The sequence below is a fragment of the Peromyscus maniculatus genome, chromosome 8, assembly GCF_049852395.1.
Source record: "Peromyscus maniculatus bairdii isolate BWxNUB_F1_BW_parent chromosome 8, HU_Pman_BW_mat_3.1, whole genome shotgun sequence".
NCBI lineage: Eukaryota > Metazoa > Chordata > Mammalia > Rodentia > Cricetidae > Peromyscus > Peromyscus maniculatus.
Genome location: NC_134859.1, coordinates 73836919 through 73864184, shown reverse-complemented (window position 1 = coordinate 73864184; position 27266 = coordinate 73836919). Strand labels below are relative to the sequence as shown.

Below are 27266 nucleotides of genomic sequence, written 5' to 3'. Positions count from 1 at the left end.
CCAAGACTGCTCTGCTCCTGCCCTCCTTTTTCTCCATGTGTCTAAACAAGTGCAGTGAAGTTTCCTCCGCCCTCCCCCACCAAGGCTGCTGCAGTGGGGTGTGAACCAGTCCACCAGCGTTCAGATCGCGGCTCTTCACGTGGTAGTTGTGCACATTAAGTGACTTGGGTGTAAGCGACGGAAGAAGAGGAATATATGACGGGAGATGTGTGGTTGCAGGAAGTTTTAGGGAAATTAAATGGGGTACCTGGTGGAAAGGAGTGTTTATTTACAATGTGTGAGATAAAGTCCGTGCTTAGTAGCAGGCAGCTTCTGCTGTCCCATCAGGATTTGCTGAGTAAAATCAGATGGAATGTGACATTCGGATATAACCAGGGGCTGGTACTCGGTATTTTCTTTCTTTTCTTCCGGGAGGCTGAGCCACTGCACGGTCTGCCGAAGCCTTTGCTTTCAAGGGGTCTCTCTTTTTCACAGCTCTAAGGTAATTAGATGCTAGCAGCCCCTAGCATCCGGGCTCCTGAGTGAGGCCTTGCCTCTAGGCAGCAGAGAGGCTCCCACCTGCCCTGCTAATCCATCTGTCAAGTGAGTTTGGGTCTTTGTTTTTGTTTTGACCCACTTTTCAACCAGTCGCAGAGACTCCAGTCCGCTGTGACCACCTCTGCTCCAGCATCTGGAAGAGGGTTTCCAGGCTGGTGTTGCTCCCGAGCTATGAATCGCTTGTCAGTTTGCCTCATTCTCTGAGACTGCAGGGTGGGGGTTCTTTGGAAAAGAGGCGCTTTCTTTATCTTAAAAAACAAACAAAGGAAAACAAAAACTGATATCTTTGTTCTCAAAGTTCAGCAAAACTCCGGAGGGAAGGGTCCGACCTGGTGATCCTAAGTATTATCTTTGAGGTCAGGGCTGCCAAACCCTGTTCTCTCCCCTCCCTGGCCTATGGCTGGTGTCTGGGCACTGAGTCAGAGGAGGAGGGGGAGGGGGTGGTGGAGATAGCTCCACCAGCTGCTGCTAAAAACAGCAGCATCCACTTGTCCACAAACACCCTCTCTAGACCACAGGAGTGTCAGGGACCATATAGCAGCTGGTGCTGCTCCGCCTTTCCCTAAGGCTCCCCTCCCTTTGGATCTTTTTTTTTGGGGGGCGGGGGCACAACCTATAACCATCAGAAGGAAAATTGCCCAACTTTGAGAAGTTAGGGGCCCCTTTTCCTTCCTTTTAGAGTTGGCCCCATTAAGAGCATTTTTCATTTTCTCTCTTTTTTTTTTAGCATCAGTTTCTCAACAGATGGATGGAGAGAGATGTATGTGAGACAGGAGCAGCAGGAGACCTGCTGCCTGCTGTGAGCTCTATCCCTTAGCTGTTAGACTCTGGGCATGGGTAGCAGACAGAGAGAAAAGCCTTAGCCTCACTGAGTGGTCCACAGGAGCCTTTGGCAGCCAGAATGGGAGTCCTCACCCTGGGCCTGCTCCCAGACTTTGGGGTACCGAGAAGCCAATGTGTCCATACTGTTTTCAGTTCGGATTGTCTTTACACAGAGATGTCCCAGCGCGGTCAGCTCCCTCCTGACTATCCTGTACCGCCTGCCGCAATCTGCTAGCTCCGGCTCGCGAACCTGCCTGCCTGCTGGTGCTTGTGTTTGGGGAGACTGTCCGTGCCCAGGGCCAGGCCTCTCCCTGTTGGCCAGGGGCTGCTTTGTGCATAACTCTGGACCTTCTCAAACTTGCCCACGTTTACTCCTCATGGTCGCCCCTTCACTCTCCATACTGAAAGCTCCAAAGGACAGGTAGGGCACTGAGGAGGTTTATTTATTCCAGACAGATTCACCCAGGACGCCTAAGGGGAGGAAGCAAATGAAATCCTGTTTCTCCATCTTCCCCTTAGCAGGAGAAAGAAGCACCTCAGACTCTATCTGTGGGGGAGGAAAGCTCCTCCCTGCCTGTCTGCTTCTCTGTGCAAACAACAGGCCGTTCCGCCCTGGGCACCGAGAGGTGGGGGTGCTGGGTAAGTACACGAGGAAGAAGGAAAGCCGATAAGATAAGCCCTGGCACATCTAGGTCACCAGGCTGCTGCCAGCCACCTGTGTGATTGGTCACCTTGAAACTGACAGGGGGTGGACTTTGGTTCAGGCCTAGACTGGCTGACTTCCCATGCCTCGGTTTTTTCAGTAAACATTTATTGAGCGCCATTAGGTGCCAGGTCATGTGCTAAGCATTTCAGGCTCCTGTGTGTCTCTAACAGGCTAGTGTGGATCCCAGACTTGCAACCAGTGCTAAAAAAAGAAATGACTTCATTCAAAAAAAAAAAAAAAAAAAAAAAAACACAGCCTGTGAAGGGGGATGGGGGTGGGAGTGAGAGTGAGGAGCCTGTCCCCAGGAGCGGGGGGGGGGGGGGGGGGTCCTCTCTGGAGTCTTGATCCTTTCTTCTTTGGGTTAAAGCCAAGGGTCTGCAAGAGTTTATAGAGAGACCAGATAGTAAACATTAGGCTTTGCTGAGCCCCTGGTCTTAATGGCCAACCTCGGTGGTACTGGAGAAAATATCAACAAAGAGGCAGAGGTCCATTGGAACTTCCTTTACAAAAAGCAGGGGTGGCCCTGGGCTTCCAGGCCTTGCTGATGCCTGGGAGAGATGTTTGAAATGACTATGGCCAAGTGAATGCTGCGGCAAGTGGCCCCACGGGACTTGCATCTCCGGTTGACGCTGCGTGGCTTGTGCAGGAATTGAGGCAACCGTGGAAAATCCCATTCCACTGGCCCGACTTCATTTTCAGCCATTCAGCACCCACAGGTTCCCGCCATAGGTTAAGTTGGTGACTAAGCCGGACAGTGTACCTTGTCTCCTCACTCTAACTGGAAAACATCATGTAGTCCTATTGGGTCAAGAGTCAGTGGCACCATTTTTAAACTCCTGAATGGAAGGGTCAAGTCACTTCTGCTTCAGGCCGAGACTAAATTTTCAGTGTTGTATCGGACAAATGTCTTAACCTCCCTGATGGTTGAGCGCACAGTGAACACTGCTGTGTGAAGCTCTGGGCTATAGAGGCGGCCAGGATATAATTCATGCCTGGAGACAGCTTACGTTCTAGTGCAAAAGACAAGCAGCTAAGCTGTTATAGAGGGGGTTGAAAGACAGGCTTTTTTGAGTACCCGATTGTTCTGTATACGGTTCTACGTACACTATAGCTGCACGCATAAGACGAGATGCCGTTCTGAGCTGAGATAGCGTCTTAGAGGAAATCAAGCCTGGAGGACCACAGGGAAGCCAGAAGGGCAGAGCGTGTTTCAGGGGAGCAAGAGGTCAACAGGTGTCAGTCTCAGGGTGCACACGGCCGTGCTGTGGAGTTTAGACTCAACTCTGTGTGCTGTAGGGAACCACTAAACGGCTTGATGGGAGGGAACAGTAGGATTTGATGAGAACTGGAGGAGAATATTACAGCATGGTCTGAACATCAGCTTCCCTCCAGCTTCTGTAAACTTGTGGCCTAGAGCTGTGAGGGACTAGCGTTGTTGATAGTGTACAGCAGTTGGTAAAGCATCGATAATGTTCTGCCGTGGCTGTGTATAATTAATAATAATCAGGCTCCACCCCTCTCTCTGCTGCCTCCAGCTAAACAGCAGTCAGGGAAATCCTTTGCAAACTGCAAGAAGCCAAGGACTTGGAGTGGCAGACCTGTAGTGACCCAGAGGCTCACAGGCCTGGGCACTGTTGTCTACCATGATGTCCCTGACTTCTTGAGTGAGGGTGCCTGAGTGATGAAAAGCTGGCAACTGTAGCCCCAAACTTGGAAGCTTTTTTTTTTTTTTTTTTTTAAACATAAAGTTTTTCAAGACAGGGTTTCTCTGTGTAGTTTTGGTGCCTGTCCTGGATCTCTCTCTGTAGTCCAGGCTGGCCTCAAACTCACAGAGGTCAACCTGCCTCTGCCTCCTAAGTGCTAGGATTAAAGGCGTGCGCCACCCACCCCACCCCCAGCTGGAAGCTTTTTCTATTACTTAAATATATCACGTTTTATTTGTGTGTGTGCATGCAGTGAATTTGCCTGTGCGAGAATTTGTAGAAAGGCCAGAGGCCTGGAGCTTGGTAATTTGGCTAGGCTGGCCAGCTGGGAGTCCCCTGAATCTGCCTGTCTCCCAGCCATGTCCTCCCCTACCCCCCTCATTCTGCTCATCACCGCTGGGGTAGAGGCGCGTGCCGCCATACCCGGCTGTTCGGTGGATGCTGCCCCTTGCTGCACCAATCACTTTACCACAGAACCAGCTCCTTAGCCCATATTTGGCTTTTTAAAGACGAGGACTTACCATATAGCCTAGACAGGCCTTGAACTCAAGATCATCCTGTCTCTACCTCCAGGTGTGGACCAGCAGGCCTGGTTCTGTCTATTTCTCTTATGACCTTTATTTTTCTGTGTGTGAGGGCTGAAGTATATATTTGAGTGTACCTCCTGCATCTCATGTGTGGAGGTCAGAGGACAGCTGGAAGGTGTCGATTCTCTCCTACCATGTGGGTTTTCAAAGTCAGGATATCAGACTTCATGGTGAGCGGCGTTCTCACTAGGCCCCCCCCCTCTTTTTTTTTTTTTTTTTTTCAAATAGCGTTTTCTGGCTCATTTCCATGGCACAGGAGAGGATGGAGAGGGAACACATGATCCTCAGCAGGGGTAGAGAGTAACCTTTCTTAAATTGTTTGCTGATTAACTCCCTTCTTTCCTGAAACTAGATGAGAAGAGGAAACCGGGAGTCAGCAGGGCTTGGGAGCCTTAATTAACTGTGGTCCAACTAGGTCAGAGGAGTGTGACCTTTGGAGTGCTCCCCCCACCCCCCAGACATGTATGCCCCAGCTCACTGGAGCAGAGTTCCCCCACCACCGGGGGGTTGGGATTCCAGCACCCAGGCAAGGGCATCTGTGCTTCTGTGAAGCACGGCCCTGCCTGTTCGTTCCCGTCCTCCCTGGCACTCTGGCCCTGCTGGACCTGGTGTTGAGTTGCCCGGATACCCAGTCTCCTATTTCACATCCTTAGGCTGAGATCCTGCAGCCGAGTGCTCTTCCAGCTTCCCTTTCTGCTTGCCTCTCACTGGTAGATAAGCTCCTTGGGGTCGGGGGTGAAGAGTGGAGAGGTAGCTACCCCTCCCCCCCCCGCCCCCATAGACCCCTTTGTCAGTGGGCACAGTGCCCCGAAGCTCCCCAGCGCTGTGTTGGGTAGGGTGGCGGTACTCGCTGCCTAGCTCCAGGCCTTTGCTGGCAGATGGAGTCCGGCTAGGCTGGCACCCAGTTGTGCACATGCTGAGGCTTTACCTTCGGGTGGAAACGGGAGGCTGAAGTTGAAGTCAAGAGACAAGGGAACTCTGTTTGAGGTGTGAGCCTCGAACACAAGGGCTCTCTGAACCAGGCTCTTTCTGCATAATGTACCCTGGGTATGCCAGAGCCCCTGTCCTGCCCCCTGGACTGGGCTGAACTGAGACCCGAGTGTGGCTGAAACGGGGGAGAAGCCAGTGGACAGAATGTTCCTGCTTTGGGAGGCCTGGGTCCTTGGGGACTGAGATGAGGCATCTCCCCTTTCCATAGACTGAGTGAGGAATGAGGTTTCTACCTAGCTGCCCTGTTTCATTTTACCTCACGAGATGAATGGGGGTAAAGAAAGGTGGCATCAGGGAGGAAGTCCACACCCCCTCCCGGCCTGCTCTGGAGAGCACCCACATTCTCCCAGGCCAAGATTTCCTCCCGCTACCCAGTACCTGGAACCTGGCTGTAGAGATCACCAAGTTACCTAATAGAGCTGATGACCTAGTCAGTCTCAAGCTCCTTTCCCATGGCTATCAAAGATGACTTGTCGGTCCGGTCCAGAAGGACAGAAGCCAAGAGCCGGGCCTCTATGTCTACACTGGTCTTGAGTATCCAGTGTTTTCAGATGTGTATAGAAAGGTGGCAATTAGATGTTTGTCTCAGAATAACCCCAGCCTCTGCATTCTCCCAGGAGCCCTAGCCCAGGGAAGATGATTAAAAATAGATCTGAGTAGTAAGTACTTCCTGCCTGGCAGATGCTGACAGCAAATGCTAGGCCTTGTGGCTGACCTTTCTTCTGAAATCTGCTCTGTTTCCATGATGCTAATTGAGTCCCTTGCTAGACCTCATCAGCGACTGACTGACTACAGAGCACCAGGGCTTGCTGTCCCGGCCCCACTCAGGGAGCATTGAGAAAGCAAGGGCTGGAGTGTATGAAACGCCCACTCCTTCTCCAACTAACAAGTTCTGCTTTCAGGGGTACCGCCCTTCTGTTAGCGATGGCACATCTCCACCCCCTGTCCGTGATGTTGAGGGGTAAGGGAGCCATAAGAATGCCCAGTGTTTGGAAGTATGCACAGTAGACAGAACTCACAGACAAAATGTGCATGGCTGAAAGGGGTCAGCGCCTCTCTTTGGAGTCTAAGAGTGGCCCGGACCCCATCCACTACTGCCTTTCCTCACCCGTGACATGCAGATAATCCGACCTAAGTGGTCTCTGGGTTGTATCTCTGGCCATTTAGACATCTTTAGTTCTTTACTTTCATAGACTACTTTAGACTGGCACCTTTTCTTTTGATTAGGAAATGATTTTTCAATGCCTGATGGTTCACAGTGAGTCCTATACTTATTTACTTTCTCTCTCTCTCTCCTTTCTTTCTTTCTTTCTTTCTTTCTTTCTTTCTTTCTTTCTTTCTTTCTTTCTTTCTTTCTTTCTTTCTTTCTTTCTTTCTTTCTTTCTTTCTTTCTTCCTTCCTTCCTTCCTTCCTTCCTTCCTTCCTTCCTTCCTTCCTTCCTTCCTTCCTTCCTTTCTTTCTTTCTCTCTCTCTCTCTTTCTCTCTTTCTCTCCTTCCTTCCTCTTTTTTCCTTTTCTTCTTTTTTTTTTTCTGAGACAGATCTTTTCTGTGTAACTTTGGAGCCTGTCCTGGAACTCACTCTGTTGACCAGGCTGGCCTTGAACTCACAGAGATCCGCCTGCCTCTGCCTCCCTAGTACTGGGATTAAAAGCATGCACTACCACCACCTGGTGAGCCCAATACTTTCATGTTGGCCCAAGGAGAAAGAGGAACACCAGATTATATGGCAGGAATTTCAATTTCTTCACCTGAATCTGAGCCCTAAGCCAGGGGATCATCAGAGAGGCCAGCCAGTGAATGGCAAAGACACATAAAGAGGAGGTTTATCAACATGAGCGAAGAGGTCTAACTCTGAGTCAGAAGTGTTCAGTGTGTCAGGTGGCTGTTCTTTGGAGAATATGGACTCAGGGGGATTGCTCTGTAAGAGACCTTGCTCTGCTCCCTCAGTTCATAGATGAGCATTAGGCACACCATCCTCGGGAGAGGCAGGCTGTGGAGTTTTTCCTGGCTGTAGGAGCCAACAGGCTGGTTATTTCAATCCGGTTATGTTCTATTTCTGGGAGGCCAGAAATACCAGGAGTCGTCATTGTGTGTAGCTTTGGCCTTTCAGCAGCGCCTTCTACGTTCTACCAGATTTCTGTGGTCCACACTGGGACTTTTACACACACACACACACACACACACACACACACACACACACACACACACCCCATGTCCTTACCCCTCCCCTTCTGAAACAAGGTCTCTCTATGTAGCTCTCACTGCCCTTGCTCACTGTGTAGACAACATCTGAGCTCACAGAGATCTGCCTGTCTCTGCTCCCTCAGTGCCCCGATATACCTGGCTCTTTTTTTTGGTTTTTCGAGACAGGGTTTCTCTGTGTAGCTTTGCACCTTTCCTGGAACTCACTTGGTAGCCCAGGCTGTCCTCGAACTCACAGAGATCTGCCTGCCTCTGCCTCCCGAGTGCTGGGATTAAAGGCGTGCGCCACCACTGCCGGGCCCACCTGGCTCCTTTTAGGGCTCAGGCTTTTTTTTTTTTTTTTCCTGGAGTTCATGCTGGTCTGGAGTTCACTGCATTGCCAAGCTAGTCTCAATTTGTGGTATTTCTTCTGCTTCTGCTTCCCCTCTCAAATGCTGACCATGACTTTTTAAATAATGTATCTGACTTCATAAGTGCATCATACAACTCTGCTAACCCTAGTCCTGGAAGGCATGTGAATGGAGAGGCTGGAGATGGGAATATGCTAATGAGAAGCTGGACGGCTGCCACGGCAGGAAAGAACACATTCATTAGCCTCCTTTAGTTCATACAACCAACCTGAAGCACAGTTAATTGTTGTAAATCCTTGTACGTGGATTAGCATTTCCGGGAGGAGGAGGCATTTAGCATTTAGGGCTGAAAATGAGGTACAGAAGCATAGAGCACAGGCAGGGAGACGTAAAGCCAAGTTGGGCAGAGAAAATGGAAAGGGTAGCTGAAGGAAAGTCTGCTGTCATTCCATTGCACAGAGGAGGAACTTGGGACCAGAGACGTGAAGCCAGGGCAAAGTGCTCGAACCAGGAATTAAGTCTCGCTTACCCAAGCACGGTCATGTGTCAGCAGAGTAGTTCTGAGAAACTTGTCCCTAGATTTCAGCCTTGTTCAGACATCACAGGGCACTTACACAAACCTAGATGGTTGGCACTTACACAAACCTAGATGGTTGTTAGCTCACCAGGCATTCCACTCTTAGGGGACTGCTATTCACACACACACACACACACACACACACACACACACACACACACACACACACACACACACACACACTCTAGAGCCATGCATGGCCTGGAAGTAACCATGTGTAGACCACAGTAGCCTAGAACTCAGATCTAGCTGCGTCTGCCTTCCAGGTGCAGGGATTAAAGGTGTGTGCCAGCCGGCCTAGCTATACTTCTTTTATTACCCCAAACTGCCGAATGTTTAGTCCATAGATGCTGGAGGTATGCACGAAGAACTTCAGATAGACAACCCAAAGGCTGTAAGGCCAGAAAATCTAGGCGGCTCCGAGGCGAAAGGGCTCCTTTAGCTCTTTGAAGGAATTTGGTGGTGTCGGGCCAGTTGGCTGTAGAAGGGGGGGCTTACTCAGAAGGTAGAGAGTCTGCTCTAAACCGTATTGTTTGGAGATTTGGTTGCAGTGAGGGCAAGAGCCATGTGGGTCTGTGAAACAAACACGAAGGAGTTGTGTGTGTTTGGAGGACTTCCAGTACCCTCGGAGCACAGCCCGCTTCGGGGGCTTCCCAGGGACTGGGGTTACTGGAGCCTTTGCTGTGCAAAGTCCCCAGCAGCCTTCTGATCCTTCTTTGCCAGCGAAAGGATTTTTACGGAGCTAAGAAGCTAAAAACTAACTTCTTAGCTTTGAATTATTTATTTCAAGTGTTGTGAAATAATCTTTCAGTAGTGAGCTGGAAAAGCTGTTTTTAGTCTAGGGCGGAGAACATTGCCTGGGTGGTCCTCAGTCAGCCTTACACATGGTAGGTCCATAAATCAAGTTTTTCCTCCTTTTTTCATTTACTCGAGAGTGAACAAACTCTGAAGCGGTTTGCCGTAAGCAACTCACAGGGCGCTGACTGGTAATCCAGAATTCGGATTCATTAATTTTCAGTGCTCAATCCTGAAAGCTTGAACTGTTGTGTTATCTTCCTGGAAGGTAAACCCACTTGAGCGAGAGAATTAAATTTAGACCACTAAGTAAATATGGCATCAGAGCAGAGGCATTTGAATAGCCTATGAGATTTCATCGGTTCTGACAGATTGACCCATCCTTCTCTCATTAAAGAAGAGACAGCTTTCCCCAGTGAACACCTGCTAGGGAGATCTTGGGACGCAAACTCAGAAGCCTTCCATAATGACCTTGACTTAAGGAGTTGAGTGAGGCTGGAAGGTTCCTGAAGTGGCTTTGGGCTTTGTTCTTCTTTGGATGTGAAATTCATAATGTGCACCGACCACCCCGGTGCCCGATATACATTTGAGACTAATTCCCTTCTTGGTAGGAGGCCGTGTGTACCATACTCTTGTCACCCCCTCTTTGTGCTCCCCCAGATTTTTAGAGCCCATTGCCTGAGTCTCTGGTGGTGGTGTTTGACCCTAGACATATTTCTTAAGCACTCTGTGTTTTCTACATCTGTAAAGTGGGGGTGATTTAACCTTTCCTTATTGTATTGCTTAGAGGACTGGGTTTGGATCACAGTTTGAATCATGCCTGGCACATGGTAAGTACCATGTCAGTGTGATCCATGACTGTTATTTCTAACTTTTTTTTTTTCTTCAGGATTTTACTACATTTTAACTTCCTGTGTGTGGTTCTCTCTCCACCACGTGTTGGTCCTAGGGAATGAACTCAATGTCATCAGACCTAGCAAGTCCCTTAACCCGGTGAGCCATCTCGTTGCTCCTGCAGTCCTTGTCAGGAACCACTTCAATATCATGTATTATTGACTTGATTGTTAGAACTATGTAGAAAGCAGTTCCTTCTGTATAGCATGGGGCTTGATTTAGCCTCGGAAGACGCTGTGAGCTTACTGTCTGTGGGTTTAACCACTGACTCACTGTCATCCTTAGTATTATAAGGGCATTTCATTTGCAAATGTCTCATTGACTTTGGGGAGTAGAAGTGCTGATTGAAATGTAAGTCAGCAGATACTTTTATTTTTGCATTTTGATTAGTATATTTAGAATATATTGATTATTTATACTTTGATCATCATAATAGCATTATCTTTTCTTAAATGGTAGCAACTCTGAATTGTTTTGAAAGGCCGGATGGATTTGAGAGGAATTGAGGCTCCAATGAAGTTTTTCGTTTTGAATTGCACTGAATTCAAATTTGATTGGAATTTGATGCCAGTGGCTGCCTGCTATTACCTATTCCGCCGGCCGGCCAGCCCCAGTGACCAGTTCAGAAAACACCGTCTTCCTAAGCGGCCTTGTGAGGGTGACCGGCTAGCCTTTGTCCTGGGAGACAGGGTGTGTGAGCTTAGCTTCCTCTGTCCTCTGAAGAATGGGCATTTGCCAGGCCTTACTTCTCCAAGGGCGAAGGAAGGGAGGGAGGATCGTGCAAGCTGGCAACACCTTTCTCACTGCCTGGCGGTTTACGTTGGCATCTGCCACTCATCCCACTGCCACGACACCGGGAAGCTTACCGTGCTTTAGTTGAGCAGAGACCAACCACAGTCGCCATCTGAGGCCCTGGGACAGCTGAGGGATGAACCTGTGGGGTCTGTAACTCAAGGGTGATTTGGAAGGAAGTCTGGGAGGCCTGTTGGCACAAACACTCTGGACCAGTTGTGATCTCTGTGTGGAGGGAACAGACTTACTAAGGCCTTTTTATGAGGCAGGCTGCATGCCTGTATGCACACATGCACTTAATATCACAACATCCCTCTTGCCTAGTATATTGTGGAGTAGGTACTGTTTGTGAGATCCTTCTGCATATGGATGCCAGGGGCTCCAAATGACTTGCCCAGGGACATGCAGCTAGGGAGAGCTGGTCCAAGGCTTCCCTAGCACCAAAGTCGTCTGCATCCTCTTTACCAGCATCCAGCAGACATGAGTGGGTGAGCGGGGGGTACTACCCGTCCTAAGGCCCAACCTTGAAATTGCAGGGCAACTGGGTCATCAGTGACAGGAGTGTGAAGGGTCTCATTGGGAGGTGTAGATCCCAGACTGCCTTTCAGCAGTGGATCAAGACACCCAGGGTCTTTTTGCAAATACAGTGATCATGAATTCTCCCATGCACTGCAGATATTTCTCCCTTTAGAACAAATCCCTTCTACCCCTCTCTGTGTGTGCTTCAAGAATGCGGAGGTAGAGGAGACTCAGAGACCACAGGCATGGAAGGTGAGACCTCAAGGAAGCCATCCTGTAGAAGTCCCTTTCCTGGAGTTTATTTGACATGAGGTCTTCCTGTGTAACTGTGGGTCACATGGTACTCACCACATAGAGCTGTGGGAAGTTCTTCCGGGTGCTGGGATTACAGTACGCCACAACAGGCTTTATGTCACAACGGAGATTGCTAGATCCCTGTGTGAAGTTTTTTGGTAAACCATGAAGATACACAAATGGCTTTGTTTTATCCCAGTCTTCCTGGTGACCTATGTCCCAGTGTGGAAATCACAGCCAGGAAATACCTTCATAATTACCCGTCCCCCCCCCCCATGTCCATGTGAGTTCATTTCCTTCAGTTCTTATTGTAGAGAAGATGGAGGGAATTCCCTCTAGTAGTCTTTTCCTCTTAACTAAAATTCAGTTACCATAAACTGCACGTGTGTGTTCTAATTCTGGAAGTTTCTAGCATCGTCCGTTATTACCAGTCTTCTCACTTTTCCATATGCTTCATCAAGGGTGAAGTCCAGGAGGATCTAGTGCTGTTCTGCCCGGGTTCCAGCCCTTTGCAATGGCTCCTACAGTTTATTGTGACCCTGGAAAACCCCATGAACATTCACGATAGACAGAGAAAAGGATAAGAATGAATAATAGGAAAATGGCTGACCTGACCCTTTCTCATAACATGCCACATCTGTTTCCTGCTGGTTAAGAGGTGGCGCCAGCCAAAATTCCAAGGGAAAAGGTCTTGCTGATCCTCCTTTGTACCTATACCTAAACTACTTGGCTACCATCCCGATGAAGCTTCGAAAAGCATTCCAAAGGTCAGTTTTAACCACCTCTTAAGTATAGTGCCTCCTGCAGCTCTGTAGGGTGGAGAGGGAGGGGACCTGCTGCCAGGGGCTGAGGCAAGAGAAGGGTGCTGGGAGATTCTTTCTGGAGTGTGAGAATGTTCTGGAATTAATGATATTCATAATTAATAACCATTGTACAACCTTGCAACTCTACCAAAATCCACTTGATTTTATATTTAGGGACACATTTCCATCTTCCTTGTTATGTCTCAAAAGTATTTTTGAGTCAGAATCTTATAGTCTAGCCCAGGCTGGTCTGGAACTCACTAGCCTCATCAGTCTCCTTTTTGTGATGACTCTTGAATTGCAAAGTGTAGAATCTTCGCGGTAAGAGAGAGGCCGAAGATCTAGATCAGGTGCTAAAAGCACGTGGTGTATGTGTGGGGCGGCTGGATTTGGTTCCCCCGCATCCACATGGTGACCTACAGCCATCCATAACTCCAGTCCCAGGGCATCTGATGCCCTCTTCTGACCTCTCTGGGCACCAGGCACACATGTGATTCCTATGTTCACACACACACAAAACACCCAGACACATAGACTGTTTTATTTTTAAGACAGAAAGATGAAAGTCACGAAAGAAAAGAGCCTTGAAGAGTTAAAGGCCAGCTTTTCCATCTCTTCCCTGGGCTCCTGAAAAGAAAGCCTTGAGTGGAAATAGAATTTGTCTACTCTGGACTTCATTCACCTTGTGAGGCTTACTGGGTTTTTTATTTTGTTTGATTTGGTTTTAGAAACAGGGTTTCTCTGTAACAGCTCTGGTTGCCCTGGAACTCTCTGTAGCCCAGGCTGGCCTCGAACTCACAGAGATCCACCTGCCTCTGCCTCCTGAGTGCTGGGATTAAAGGCGCACGCCACCGCCCGGCTCCTTACTGTTCTTAACTCCCCTTTGATTTCCATTTACAGTTGAAAAAGGAAGGAGAGCCGGGAAAGGCTCAAATCAAGCCCCTAGGAAGTGGGGGTTTCACAGTCAGAACTGGAACCCGAGTCTTCTGGGGTGACTAGCTCCTCACCCCTTACACAGATAAGCACGCGCTTCGTCTGTTCCCAGAGGTGACACCTGCTCCCCACACCTCCTAATGCCCCAGTTTACTCTCCTCGAGACAGGGTCTCGCTGTGTGACCCAGGCTGGCCTCGAACTTGCATCCCTCCTCCCTCTGCCTCCCACGTGTTTGGGTTGCAGGCATGCACCGCCACACCCAGCCGCAGCGGTTCTCCTGCTTTACAAAGGAGTCGCCTGCCTTCCAGACTTCCAGCAGGGCCAGAAGTGAGTGGTTTTGGCTACTAAACAGGAAACTCAAAGCCCTTTCTGTTTCTTTGAGCCGGCTGGAAGGGCTGGGCCCGCAACTGGTACTGTACTTTATAGGACAGAAGGAAAGTTTTGTATGGCTCGAAGACAGAATGAAACCAAACAAAGCCTTTGGTGGAGGCCTGCACACCAGCCTTGGTTGACACACAACACCGAAAAGAACCGCCTTGTTGCCTGGCAGTAATGATAGCAAACAAATGTGTTTGACAGTCTGGCATCCCCTGCTCTCCGTTCTCTCGGCCTCATTTTAATTGCTTCCTTAGCTCCCTTCAGTTTCCCCACCTTCAGTACCACCCTCACCCAAGGGAACACCAGGCTGTGCCAGGTTGTGCTGGGCTGGGCGGGGCGGGGCGGGGCTGGGCCCCACAGAGTACAGTGACCCAGCCGGGCTATTCTTGTCTGTGTCTATTTGCAAGAAGCCTGTTGTTCTCACTGTCTGTTTTCCTCATCATAAATGTTGAGTTGGCAGGGTCCCCGGGGTGGTGGAAGCCACGGTAGAAGAGCATCCAGACTTCTGCCTCAGAAATTCAGCTGGCTGTGAGTGCCAGGCCGAGGGAACAGACGGGCGTACCTGAAGCCGTATTCCCACCAGGACAGCCCTGCTTGGGTCCAGCACCCTTGGTAGGGCCTGGGTTTCCGCCAGCATACTCTCACCACACATGTCTGGAGGCTCTGTCCGGGCATACCTGTGAGCCACCTTTGAGCCTAAGGAGATTATTTTCTTTGCCATGCATCCTACCCCGCAGCCCCTGCTCTCGAGGAATTTTAATCTGTGTCAGGTCACAGTAGTTACTCCCAGGCAGTGCCCTGAAGCAGATGGGCATTCCTAGTGCAGTGCCCTTTTAGAAATGCTCGAGCATAAGTTTACTATACATATTCATGGTTTGCATGAATGTACTGCTATAAAGTGTAAATGTTGTGAACTTTAAGAACTTCATGTGCGGCCTGGAGAGATGGCTCAGTAGTTTTTAAAAAAATTTATATGGGCTGGGCAGTGGTGGCGCACGCCTTTAATCCCAGCACTTGGGAGGCAGAGACAGGCAGATCTCTGTGAGTTCAAGGCCAGCCTGGGCTACAGAGTGAGTTCCAGGAAAGGTGCAAAGCTACACCGAGAAACCCTGACTCAAAAAACAAAACAAAACAAAAGGAATCTCTTGCTTATAATGTTATTTTATTGTTTGACCGTTTCAGACGTTTACATGATGTCTACTAGTTGTTTTGCCCTATTACCCCCTCTGATCTTTTTGTCTGGTTGCTTGAGGCAGGGTCTTGCTTTGTAGCTCTGGCTGGCCTCAGACCGCCTCCCCCCAGACACCCACCTGCCAGGTTAAAGCATGTACCACCATGCCTGGCTTCTCTGAGCATGCTCAAAACACAAAAGCATCGGAAGAGTGGGGCCTGCTGCAGTCTCAGCCCCTGAGAGCTGGAGGCAGGAGGATGGACAGACAGCTGCTGTGTAGTGAGTTAGTGGCAAGCCGGGGTTTTGTATATGGAACTCGAGCACAAAAGAAAAGGAATCAGCTGGTTGTAAAACAACCTGGGCACTTCCTGAAGTGAACCGTGCAGGAGGCTGGAGAGAGGCTCCGTGACTGAGAGAGAGCATGTGCTGCTCTGACCGAGGATCTGGCTTCAGTTCCCAGCGCCCATATCAGATGGCTCACAACCATCTATAACTCTAGCCCCTGGAGGTCAGCACCCTCTCCTGACCTCCGGGCATCAACTTAGATACATACTCATCAATGAAATGCATCTTAAGATTTTTAAAATAATTCTGAATGAAAGAAGCCAAACAAAACCTACTGCATAGTATATGAGTGACGGCACTGATTACCCGTGGAACCATTAGTGAGAAGGGGTACAGAGGAGAGGGAAGGGAGAGTCAGAGACCCAAGGAAATCCTGAGGGATGATGGATAGTCAGCGATCTCTGTCCTTTGTTTTTGTCTCATTCTTAGGTAGACCAGGTTAGCCTCAACTAACAGAGATGTGAGTGAGGTGTAGTGGCAGGTGTCTTTAATCCTAGCATTCTACTTTCCCTAAAGAAAATGCACACCTGCCCATAATCAGACTATTTTACACATAGACGCTGAATGGTGTTCTGAGATCATAGAGTAAATCTGCATTTGATAACTGGCTATTCGGTAAGGGGGTATAACGTACTTTGTATTTCTAGAGTATGTGAAGAAAAGCACGTGATACAATGGAGTAACAACAATTCGTTTCATTTAAAAATTTATTATAGTCTGTGGTGATGCATGACTTTAGTCCCAGGCAGAGGTGGGCCAGTCCGGTATACATAGTGAGTTCTAGGCCAGCCAGGGATAAATATAGTGAGATCCTGCCTCAAAACAAACAAACATACAAAAAACCAAAACTGGTGTTCTGAAATGCTGTATATAAATTAGTGCCACCAGGCCTGGTGATTATCCTTAATCTTGATTGTGGTGATGGCTTCATGGGCATACATATATCAGAATTCATGAATTAATGCACCCCAATAATATTTAAAGAAAAGAAACACAGAGGCAGTTCACTGGAGTAGTATTTAATATATGCTGATGCACTGGATGTAATGGCTCATACCCATGATCCTATCGGCTCTGGCGGCTGAAGTAAGGTTATTGGGAGTTCAAGGCCAGTCTGGCCTACATAGTGAGCAATCATTACCTGCCAGATTCACGTGCTGTGTTCTGGGGGTTCAGAGAGGCGTGAAGATGTGAGTCATGTCTTCTAAGACTCAGAGCATAGTTGAAGGAGTTTGATTTTTTTAAAAAAAATGAAATCCAGATGCCAAGCAGGGGCTAAGATTCCAGATCACAGGTGTTGGTGGTTAAGTCTTCCACGGAAGGTCAGAGAACAGGGGTGGGGGGTGGCCAAAGCTGGGGACATTAACTATTGAGTGTGGTTAGGCGTGGGCTAGAGTCCAGGGCACAGTGGCGAAGTAGCAAGAGAAGAGGCCACTGACTGAGTAGGCAGCTTTTGTTCCCTGGGCACTTTGTGGGAAGTCTAGGCTGTCACTGTGACCTCCGTGTTCAGTGTTGAGGCCATGATACCCAGAGCAGCTTCCTTGTGCCTGGGAGGTCTTATCCTCCCTGGGATGGGCAGCAGCTGGGGAACATCTGCTTGCTCCTTGAGCTGCACCTGGGCAGGAAGGCATCCAACTATCCAGCTGTTCCAGTGGCAGCTTCTCCACAGGAACTCTGCCTTTCTCTGTGGCAGAGAGCGGCACCAACTTCCAAAGACCTGGACTTCTGACGAAATGGCCGTCTTCGGCACAGTGATCCGAGCCGTTGGGTCCTCTTCTAGTCATCTGTCAAGGAGATGCCCCAGATTTCTTCAGAGTTCCTTGTTTCCTTGTCTGTTTTTATACTCCCCCCTCCCCCCAGAGCTGACTAGGAAGTTAAATTCGGATACAGTTGTCACACCACATTAAAAATGTAAGCAGCAATACAAAACATGACGGGCTCATGTCAGCCAGACAGCTCCGTGAAACTGGAGAGGGGAACCACGGGCAAGGCCTGTGCTGGTGGAAGTAGATGCCAGAGTGCATGGCAAGCTCTGGCTCCTTTCTGCCCCATCCCCGGTCACTCTGCCACTCATCAGAAACGAGACTTCTGCTGGACTGCTGGGTAAGCGTCTCTTGAGACCTAGAGACCAAGCCACTTACACACCAGAAATGGAGCCCTAGACCCGAGCCTCAGGACCCGAGCTGCTGTGGCAGGTAGAATTGACCAGAGCCAGGTGAGAGATGAGTGCAAGTTCTGGTGCTGGGAACTGAGCAGTAAGAAGACAGATGTGTTCCCACTGGCCTCCCGTGCCTAGCCACGGTGTGAAGCCTGCCTAGCACAGGTGGCTGACATCAGGTTGAACCAGGAAACCTGGTGTGGATCAATCCTCTCAGTGAATTCACTGTCAGGCAACGTCAAGAACGGAGGGGTGTCTAGTTACCTGGAGTTGTGTTGTTGTTAAATAGAGATCGTGTTTCTCGGTGTACCCCATGCTAGTGCTGGTACTCCAGGCTGCACCAGCACACCAGCCTGGCTGCTTTCTTGGAACCTGTACCCCGTCCCTCATCTCACCTGAGCTGGTAGAAATAGCCCACTTGTGGGCTGGCTTGGTCTCTGTTGACTGTTTGTTCTGACCTCCCCTCCCGCCACGTGCCTCCTTCCGGCTAGACTCCTCGCCTGTCATCGTCTGCATACTCCCTTCTGCATGGAAGGTCGGGCTTGTTGGGATTTGGGGTCTGTCTCCCAAATGGCCATAGGGGACCCGAATGTCTAACTATTGGTTTGTTTTCTTGTCTTTCAGTCGTTCCAGGGAAGCCAAGGACGAGCGTACCTCTTTAACTCAGTGTGAGTGTCTCCGAATGGAGCATCTGTCTGTTGGGGGAAATTCTTGAGGGGCAGGGAACGGACTCCTCAGGGATTCGGCAGTGATTCTGCCTTCTCTGCCTTAGTAATACTGAGGGACATTCCCTAGCAGTCAGTGTCAGTTAGCTTAGGGGAAATGTTGTTGGCAGCCCCTCCAACCAAAAATATGTACCCAGTACTGTGCTCCAGCACTGGCTCGTCCCACAAGGAAGACAGACAGACAGACAGACAGACAGACAGACAGACAGACAGACAGACATGGAGGGGCTTCTGCCAGACCTTCAGCATAGAAATCAGCCAGACCTGAGATTGGGGGAGAAAGCAGGAGTGAAAAGAACCCATGGTGAGGGGAAGGCTTAGGAAGAGAGCCTCACCCCTCCTCCAGAGGATGTCTACACAGCCCATTGTCAACCCGGGACACATTCATAGCCCCTGCCTGGAATAGGGAGGCAAAGCTCACAGACACTTGGTGAACATAAGGAAATCGAGCACAGCTCGAAACAGGTGTTCTGTGAAGGAGAAGAGCATGTTTGAGACTCAAGGCTCACTCACCCTTACGATAAGGACTTAAAACACATGGTCTTGTTGGACATCTTAGGCACCATCCAGTGCTCTGTGACCTTTAAGGATGTCTCAAGGCTGTGAACTTGACTGTGTGGTTAGCAGATTAGTGCAGGAGAGATGAGTGAGCAGCTGACGGCTGTTGGATCCCTGAAGTCATTGTAGGAGAAAACCCACTCGCAAAGCTGCCCTTGCCTGCACGCATGCCCCATAGCATACGTGTGTACACCCAACAAGTAAATGCAATACCATTTTTTTTTTGTTTTTTTAGTTACAAGATTAAAAACTTGTGCCAGAAAATTTAAATCCTTAGCAAACTGTCATCCAGGGCTATTTTGGTAAACCTACAGAATTTAATCTTGCAGATCCAGAATTTATTCCCACTGAGATATTTCCATGTGGCTACCTTTGAGGGGATGTTTTTTCCGTTTTAGACCAGTTTCTTCCAAATGCTGGCTTCCCTGGGAGCAGCCTTGTCCAGTCAGTTTTTGCCAACTTGAGTGACTAACGGTTGTTTATGACTAACTATCCGCTCTCTTTCTGTCTTTGGCGTAGCGTTAACGTGGGCTGTGGGCCTGCAGAAGAGCGGGTGTTGCTAACAGGACTCCATGCAGTTGCAGACATTTACTGTGAAAACTGCAAAACCACTTTGGGCTGGAAATATGTAAGTACAAAAGAGCCTGGGTGGGCGGGGGCTGGGAGCCATTGCAAAGGAAGGGCCTCCTGTCTGAGGGATGCTTGCTCTTCCAAACCGCTTCCCTCAGCCCTGGGCACTTCTTACCTTTGACCACCAAGTGACTGACTCCTCCGTGCTCACCCCTTCGGAGCTGAGGACCGAACCCAGGGCCTTGCGTTTGCTAGGCAAGCACTCTACCACTGAGCTAAATCCCCAACCCACACGTATACTTTTATCAAAACAGGACTTTGTAACATCTTCTGACAGCTTACTGTGTGGTAGGGGCCTGTTGTGTAAGAACACCGGGGAGAGGGCTCAGTCAGCAGAGGGCTTGCCCACAAGCACCAGGACCTGAGTTCTGATCCCCGGCACCCATGGAAAAAGCTGGGTGCGGTGACCCATTTGTAATCCCACAGCTCGGTAACGATGTATAAACCAAGAGAATGCTTGGGATCGGTGAGCTCTGGGGTCAATGGGAGACCGTCTCAAAAAACAACTGAGAAAGACACCTGACGTTAACCTGTGGCTAACACACATCCTGCCTCCCTCCCACTCCCCCCCCCACCAAATACATGTACGCACAAACAGATGCACATATACACAAAAATAATAAAAACACTGGCTGTCTAAACCAGGTACTGCACTTGTAATCCCTGCACTTAAGGGAAGAAGAAGCAAATAGATTGTTGTGTTAGAGACCCAGATGGACCACACGAGACCCTGTCTCAGCAAACAAAAAGGAAAGAGCCAGTCACCACCAAACAAAAGACACCGGTGGCTGGCCTTCCCCCTTGTTTGGGTCTCTACAAAGGCACAGGCTTCCACAGCCCCCAGCTAGTGTTTAAATACAATCGGGACATTGGAATGAGGTTCAGACTGGGCTCTGTCTCTTAGCTGGCTGTATGTCTTCATGCTCAGCTTTTTGAGTGCTAATGAATACAGTAGCCCCTGGGCATGGTAGGGCACCCTGGAATTGTTGTATTTGGGAGGTGGTGGCAGAAGGGTCTTGGCCACCCAACCTTGCTGTGGAACCAATAAAAGCTCTGAAAAATTTATTTTTGGGACATGAATTACGAGCAAGGGGACTGTGGGTGGTAGGATTAGGTCTTGCTAAGGACCAGCCTGGCCTGCCATGAGTTGGAATTACAAGTGCAGACCACTGTGTGGTCCCAGTTCTGATGCTGATCACCTAGGGGTGTTACTGTTCTGCTCCTCCTGTTTTGTGACTGTTTGGCTGCTTTATTCGTTGATAGAGTATTCGAGGCGAGAGATAAACTCCGAGTTGGCTGATTTCATTTGTTGCTTGAGGTTCAGGTTCAGTGCTCTGACAGAATTTTACAAAAAGCTGATGACTAGAAACTGAAGGCTAATGAGAGCTGTAGAGTACTTTTCTAGCAGCCCTGAGTGTGGTCCCCAGAATCAGGGGAAGGAGAAGAGACTGGCCCAGTCCCTGTCATGATGATGGGAAGGATAGGACAGTGGGGAACCATCTGCTGACTCATAGTGATCACCCTATGCAGTGTTTCTGTGGACTTTCAGAACACTCCTATAATAGACCAGTGGTTCCCAACCATCCTAATGCAGCGACCCTTTAATACAGTTCCTCATGCTGTGGTGACCCCGCCTGACCTTAAAATTATTTGTGTTACTAACTTTATAACTGGAATAAGTGTTATGAATCATAATATAAATACTTTTGGAGATAGAGGTTTGCTCAAGGGGTCACGGCTCACAAGTTGAGAACTGTTGCTCTGGACAGTTTGTGATTGAGTGGCAAGTCAGTTGGTTAGAGGGCAGTTCTAGACTGACCCAGATCACTGGCTCTTCTGCTGGAGTCCAGTGCCACCACCACAGATGCCTGTGGGCAGGTGGGATTGCTTTGCTTTTCTTCTCCTTAATAGCCACCTGTTTGCCCTCGGTCACTCAGTGTCCTTTCTCTTCCTCTGTTTCACAGGAACACGCTTTTGAAAGCAGTCAGAAATATAAAGAGGGCAAATACATCATTGAACTAGCGCACATGATCAAGGACAATGGCTGGGACTGACCTGACAACATCCATCCGGTCCAGCATCCACATGAATGCCATCCAACTGAACATTCTACCCAAGCGTGAGAGAGTGACTGAACAATTGGTTCCATCCATTTAGGGGCCTTGCCATCAGGGGGCATCCTCCCACCCTGACGCCATCTTTTTGGGTGACTGGCCTCTAAATTGCTGTCTCTCTGTCTCTTTGCTTTGTATCTGTTTGTGAGTTGATCTTGGCTTCTCTGTTCTAGTGTTGGCTGAAAACAAAAATACCGAACAGAACAGAACAGATCCTTGGCTGCGTGGCGGCAGTCCACCTTGGAAAGGGGCCCCCAGCCCATAGGAGAGCTGCCTTGTCAGAGCAGTGGTACATGGGCATGAGGAAGAGCAAAGACCAACCTGAGAGCCCTGGGGTTGTGGAAGGGGCAGGAGGGTAGGGGTAGACCAAGACTGTCCTACTCTTGGGGACCTGGCTTGAAATAATTGACTTTTTCAAAAAGACAAAGAGAAAAAAAATACCTCATGACTGTATTCTCTCTGACAACAAACTTCTGTCCTAACATCAAATGTGCCAGGATAGCAGATGAGCACACGAAATGGTCCTGATTCTAGCTGACAGGGCAAGACCCCAGCAGGCATGCTGGGCCTGAGTTGGAGAACGTCCTGCTAGGGTGAGGGGGGGGCATAGGTAAAGCCCCAATGGGTTTTAGTGACTCCGGTGCCCCTCCACCCCCACCCCACCTCTGGGCAATCACCTCCTGGTCTCCGCTGTTGTAGGTGAAGGGAGATATGCAGACGTCCCATTTAACCAGCACCACACTGAAATCGGTGACAGAGGGGAGCCAGGGAGCATGGGTTGCCGCCTGGGAGCTCCTGATAGGGAGCAGGAAAAGTAAAAACTGGGAACTAGTCAGCAGTTCTGCGGGAGTGAAGCAGCAGGGGGTGTTCTGGGAGGAACCGCTGCGATTGAGCCAGCTCTGGCTCAGCACATCTGCTCTCACCGCTGGGCATGGGTTTAGCCGTTCTCTGTGCCTAGTGTTTCCGGTTTGGGTCTTGTTTTTTTCCCCCTTCCAGTTCCATCATGACCTGGGAAACAAAGATCCAAGATTCCATCCCTCATGCCTCTCTTGTTAGATCTGCATGTCGTAGGAGGATAACTTTGACAGTGTGGTCCAGCAGTGGGGAGGAATTATAGATTCAGTAATGCCCCCCACCCCTTACCCCTCACCCCACCCACCTCAGCCTCCTTGCTTTAAGGATGGGGAGGAAAATCCCTGTAAGTCTCCTGAGATGAAAAGGAACTCAATGCTTTGAATCAGCACTGAATGTTTTACAGCAGTTCAGCTATTATGTGGCTCACGGCCGAACCTCGTTTGCATTAATTTCATTTCTGAGGCAGAAAATGATGTTAAAATGCACGCGTATGAGGTAATCCTCAACATCATTCTTAACTAGGCTGCTCCTACAGGAAAATTCACCTCTTTTAAAAAGAGCCAAATAAAAGAGAGTTCATGGGGATAAGAATCTGTAAAATTGATTAACCCAGATTACAGCAGCTGGCACAGGACGTTTTCCAAATCTCATCTTCAGCAGAATCCAATTCCCAGCAGGAGAGAGCTCTGGTGGACGTGGCTTTGTCCCCCCGTGTCCTGATCTGGGAATGGAAGAACCGAGGCTTCTTTACCCTGTCTTGCTAGTGGCCATGGCAGGGTGGCAGGAAGCAGGCCAGCTCTGTTTAACAGCAGAGCGCTCCTCTTCCGGGACACAGAAATGTCTAAAAAACGAGATTTTGTTCTCAGGTCTCCTTGTCCAGAGCCTGGGAACACTAGCTCAGGCTCCTGCCCCACCCCTCTGGACTGCAGGACCGACTGAGCCTCAGAAGGACTGAGTTTTGCTTCCTGAAAAACCACCCCGTGGCTCCCAGGCTCAAGTTCCCAGTGACACACATTTTTCCACTTTGACATTCCTAAACTGGCTTGTAGGCTCTGAAGTCATGCTGCCCCCACCCCCCACCCCAATCCTGCCCCAGGGAAGTAGCCTTCATTTAAGGATTTGATTATATACACCCTTTGCTCAGGGAATATCCCAGCTAATCTACAAACCCATTTCTTTCTTTTTTTTTTTTTAAATAGAGGGTGGGGGTTAAACCTTGGTAGATGTTTTTTCTGGAAAAACTAAAATTAGTGACACATAGACCCTGGATTAGCCCTGCCATTCTCAAGGGTCAGAGAAGGAGACAGTGTGCCACTGTTTTTCCTTGGGGTGGGGTCCTTGACCATCGTGGATCAGCAGAGCTGCAGTAGGACCCTGGCTCTGGGTTGTTCTTGAACTGCTGTCTGCTGAGCACCCAGTGGGTGTCGGGCACCACACCATGCTTGGTGCAGAAGATGAGTAGCAACATGCCAGTTTTCCCATAACTCGTTTGGGGGCGGGACCAAAACTCATTAGGCTTCCCTCCGTGACAGCGACACCAGAAGTGCTTCTTACGACCTTAACTCCATCGGTGGCTTGTCTGCCTATCACTTCGCAGTATTCGAGAGTCCACAGCTGAGCAGTGGAGACGGGCACTCAAGGCCTCGGTCGGTCTGTTCTTTCTTTTCCTCACCAAATGATTGACTCAGCATAACCAAAGACCTCATCCATTCACCCCACATGGGTTCAGGGAATTGGAGGTGATGGGGTGAGCTTGGGCAGGGGTGTGGGTGAGTAGGGAGGGGCCTGAAGCTCTGTACCTCAGCCACCAGCCGCCTTCGTTCTGAACTGAAGACTAGCTGACCACCTCATGCCATCTCTCCTGTGCCGCTGTAGGTGATAGAGCTGTGCCCCCCCCCCAGTACATCCACATCCCCCGCCCCTGGATTTCCCTAGGCTGCTGATGGGTGAATCCGCATGAGTCACGTATAGCCAAGCTTGATGCCCTCCAGCTCACAGCTGGGCCTGGCTGAGTACCACCCCAGCGCCTGTGACGACAGTCAGATCATGTAGATAAAGTAAATCTTTGCTGGTAGATCAGTGTGTACAAAGGCAGTGTCCCTTTATAATAAGATTTCCAAGTACGTATACAGTCTCTTGTGAAGTATACTCTTGTAAATAATATTTAATTTTTTAAATAATATATTTGGTGCTGTATTCTCAGATCCCTGAGAGCACTTTTCAATTCTATGGCTTCCTCTGTGTTTCTTGAAGTACATTTTAAGGGAAAAGTAATCAACAAGATTTTTTTTTTTTTTAGATCTGTCACTTTAAAATGGATTGAGGCTTTAAAACATTTTTTTTTTCATTTTTTTCTGTTTGCATTTTTCCCCAGTAGAACAGACTGTAGTAAATTACCAGGTTATGAACTGATACTTTCTGGCCCAGTCTTGGCTAGAAAAGAAACAACAAGTTTTAGTAGTAACAACTTCGGAGTAATTGCCGTAGCTGGGAGAACTTCTAAGAAGTTGGAATCATGTGTGCATGAGTGAGTGAGTGTGTGTGTGTGTGTAGTCTGGAATTTTCTGTTTCCTTTTCTACTGAGGACACTCTATGAACTACAGTTTACACCTTGGGCACATAGCGTTTTCCCTCTCTGGTTTCCATGTCTGAGTGGACCAACAGCCCGAAGCAGGATTTTCCTTCCCTGAGGAGGAGCTGTGTGGCCAGTTCCTCTTCCTCTGTGCGCTGCTTCTAGAACTGGCGAAGCGAACCTGTGAAGAGGAAGCCCGAGTCAAGTCTGTGCTTCTGAGATGTGAGCAGATCAGTCACACATCCGGGCTCTGGTTGTTCTAGAAGCTGTGTCTTATTAAATGTTAACTGGTTCAGGTTAAAAGGACGTTAATAAAACAATAGCTTTTTATTTTTTTAAGGTCAGATTGCTTTGGGCTCAGGCAGAGGCTGGCAAATCAAATTTTGAACACAACTTGTATTTCAAAAAAAAACCTGCCTCAATGGAACATTCTAGTTCTGTGTGTGGAAAAGAATGCTTTTAAAATGGTGATTGATTTTTTTTAAAATTATCATACAGTCATGAAATGTACCAGAATAAAAGATAAAGCCAAGAAAGAGACTGTCTCTGCAGGGGTAGATCTGCCTGCCCAGGGTTTTACAGTGTGCTGGTGAAGGTGGAGTCCGTTCCCTTCCCCCAGCCTGCAGACTTGTGTACCACAGGTTTGTCCGTCTGTCTGTCTGTCTGTGTTTACAAACTGTATCATTGGGTTTGGAATTGTTTTTGCGTGTTTGGTTTTCTTCAGTGGCATTTCCCCCCAGGTCACTTTGCTTCGACAACAGAGGTGATTGTTTCTGTGTAAATGGTCTTCACCTCTGTCCGGTGACTGTACATAATGATTCAGTGTTAGTGAGAAGCATCGTTTGTTTCCGATCTGTGTTGGTGCTCATTTGAGAAAATAAAGTTTTCAAATATTACCTCTCGGGAGAACGCATCTGTTTTCATCGACGCAATGTGAATTAATTACCTTGACATTTATACTGCAGGGAGGCCTGCGCAGGGTCATCTGTATAACCCTGGCCATAGGCCTGTTAGCTGAGTCCATATAGGGCATTTCTCTTAAGGACAGCAAGCCAGTTAATGAGCTAATCTCAGGTCTCCTGTTCATCTCTTTTCTTCTGGCTTTAGCTATCAGAAATGCAGAACGACCTTCATCCAGTTATCTATGCCGTGGCCCACCTTCTGAAAGCTTTCCCACTGACAACATTGTCTTCAGACATAAGATTGCATTAAGGGGATAAGCTGACAATGGGAGATAAATATCCATGTGAAAAAAAAAATCAAATCTTGTCCAAGTATTAAATTGAGATTACAAGCCTGACCATTCTGTCACTATGATAAGTCAGCTGGTTATGTTTTAACAAGCACACAATCTTGAATAACCAGTCACTTGTAAGTCCAGTTACATGTACTTATATGTACTGGTGCCTTCCTTTTTAAAAATCATTTGACTCTATATTTGAATCCGAGGCTTAGTGCATATGCTAGGCAAGGCTGACTTCTTCAGAGGGATGGGCCTGGTGGTGCAGTCCTTTAATCCCAGCACTCAGGAGGCAGAGTTGAGCTAGCCTGGTCTACACAGTGAGTTCCAAGACAGAAACCCTGTCTGGAAAGCATGTGTAAGTGTGTATAGAAACCCACCCCCACCCCCCACCCGAGCTTACTTCCCACAGATTTTCAGCTATCTTTTCTGGGCCCGGCTGCAGCTGTCCCTTTTTGTCATTGAGCACATTATCTCCTTCCTGTGACCTGTTTTGCTTCAGTAGACCTCGTTATCATCATCTCACTCCTGTTTGCCTTTATTCTAATCTCACTGCCCACAGTGGCCAGGGAGGGGAGAGCACTGAGCGCCTAGGCCTCTGCCTGACCTGTGACTCCTGGTGCTTTGCTTGCAGAACCTGGAGCGGGGTTCTTAAGCGAAGGCACTTCCTCACATCACCCCAGGGGATCTCACCATCCTCATTTCATCACAGGTCACCATCAGGAGGCAGCACATCTGACTTCATGACTCTTGGGTTCTGCCCTAGACTGTTTCGAGCTGGGTTTTATTTTCAGATTTATTTTACTTTCTGTGAATAAGTGTTTGGCTGGCATGCATCTATTTATGCCTTTGGGACCCTTGGAACCCGGGTTAAGGACAGTTGTGAGCCACCATGTGGATCCTGGGGATTGAGCCCGGGTCCTCAACAAGAACAAGTGCTCTGAACCACTGAGCCATCTGTCTAGCCCCTGTTTTATTTATTTTTAGGCAGGGTCTCACATTATGTAAGCTTGGA

General features: G+C 48.9%; 1 protein-coding gene across 2 annotated transcripts in view; it reads left to right on the top strand.

Annotated features, from left to right (window-relative positions):
- Ypel2 (yippee like 2) overlaps nt 1-25907 on the top strand; it is a 59184-nt gene extending 33277 nt beyond the window's left edge. For both annotated transcript variants that reach the window (XM_016001753.3, XM_042282540.2), the window contains exons 3-5: nt 18182-18225; nt 19360-19468; nt 21435-25907. In XM_016001753.3, coding sequence (XP_015857239.1) covers nt 18182-18225; nt 19360-19468; nt 21435-21524 — 243 coding nt within the window. In that variant the 3' untranslated portion in view covers nt 21525-25907. The remainder of the gene's footprint in view (nt 1-18181; nt 18226-19359; nt 19469-21434) is intronic.
- The last annotated feature ends 1359 nt before the right edge of the window (nt 25908-27266 follow it).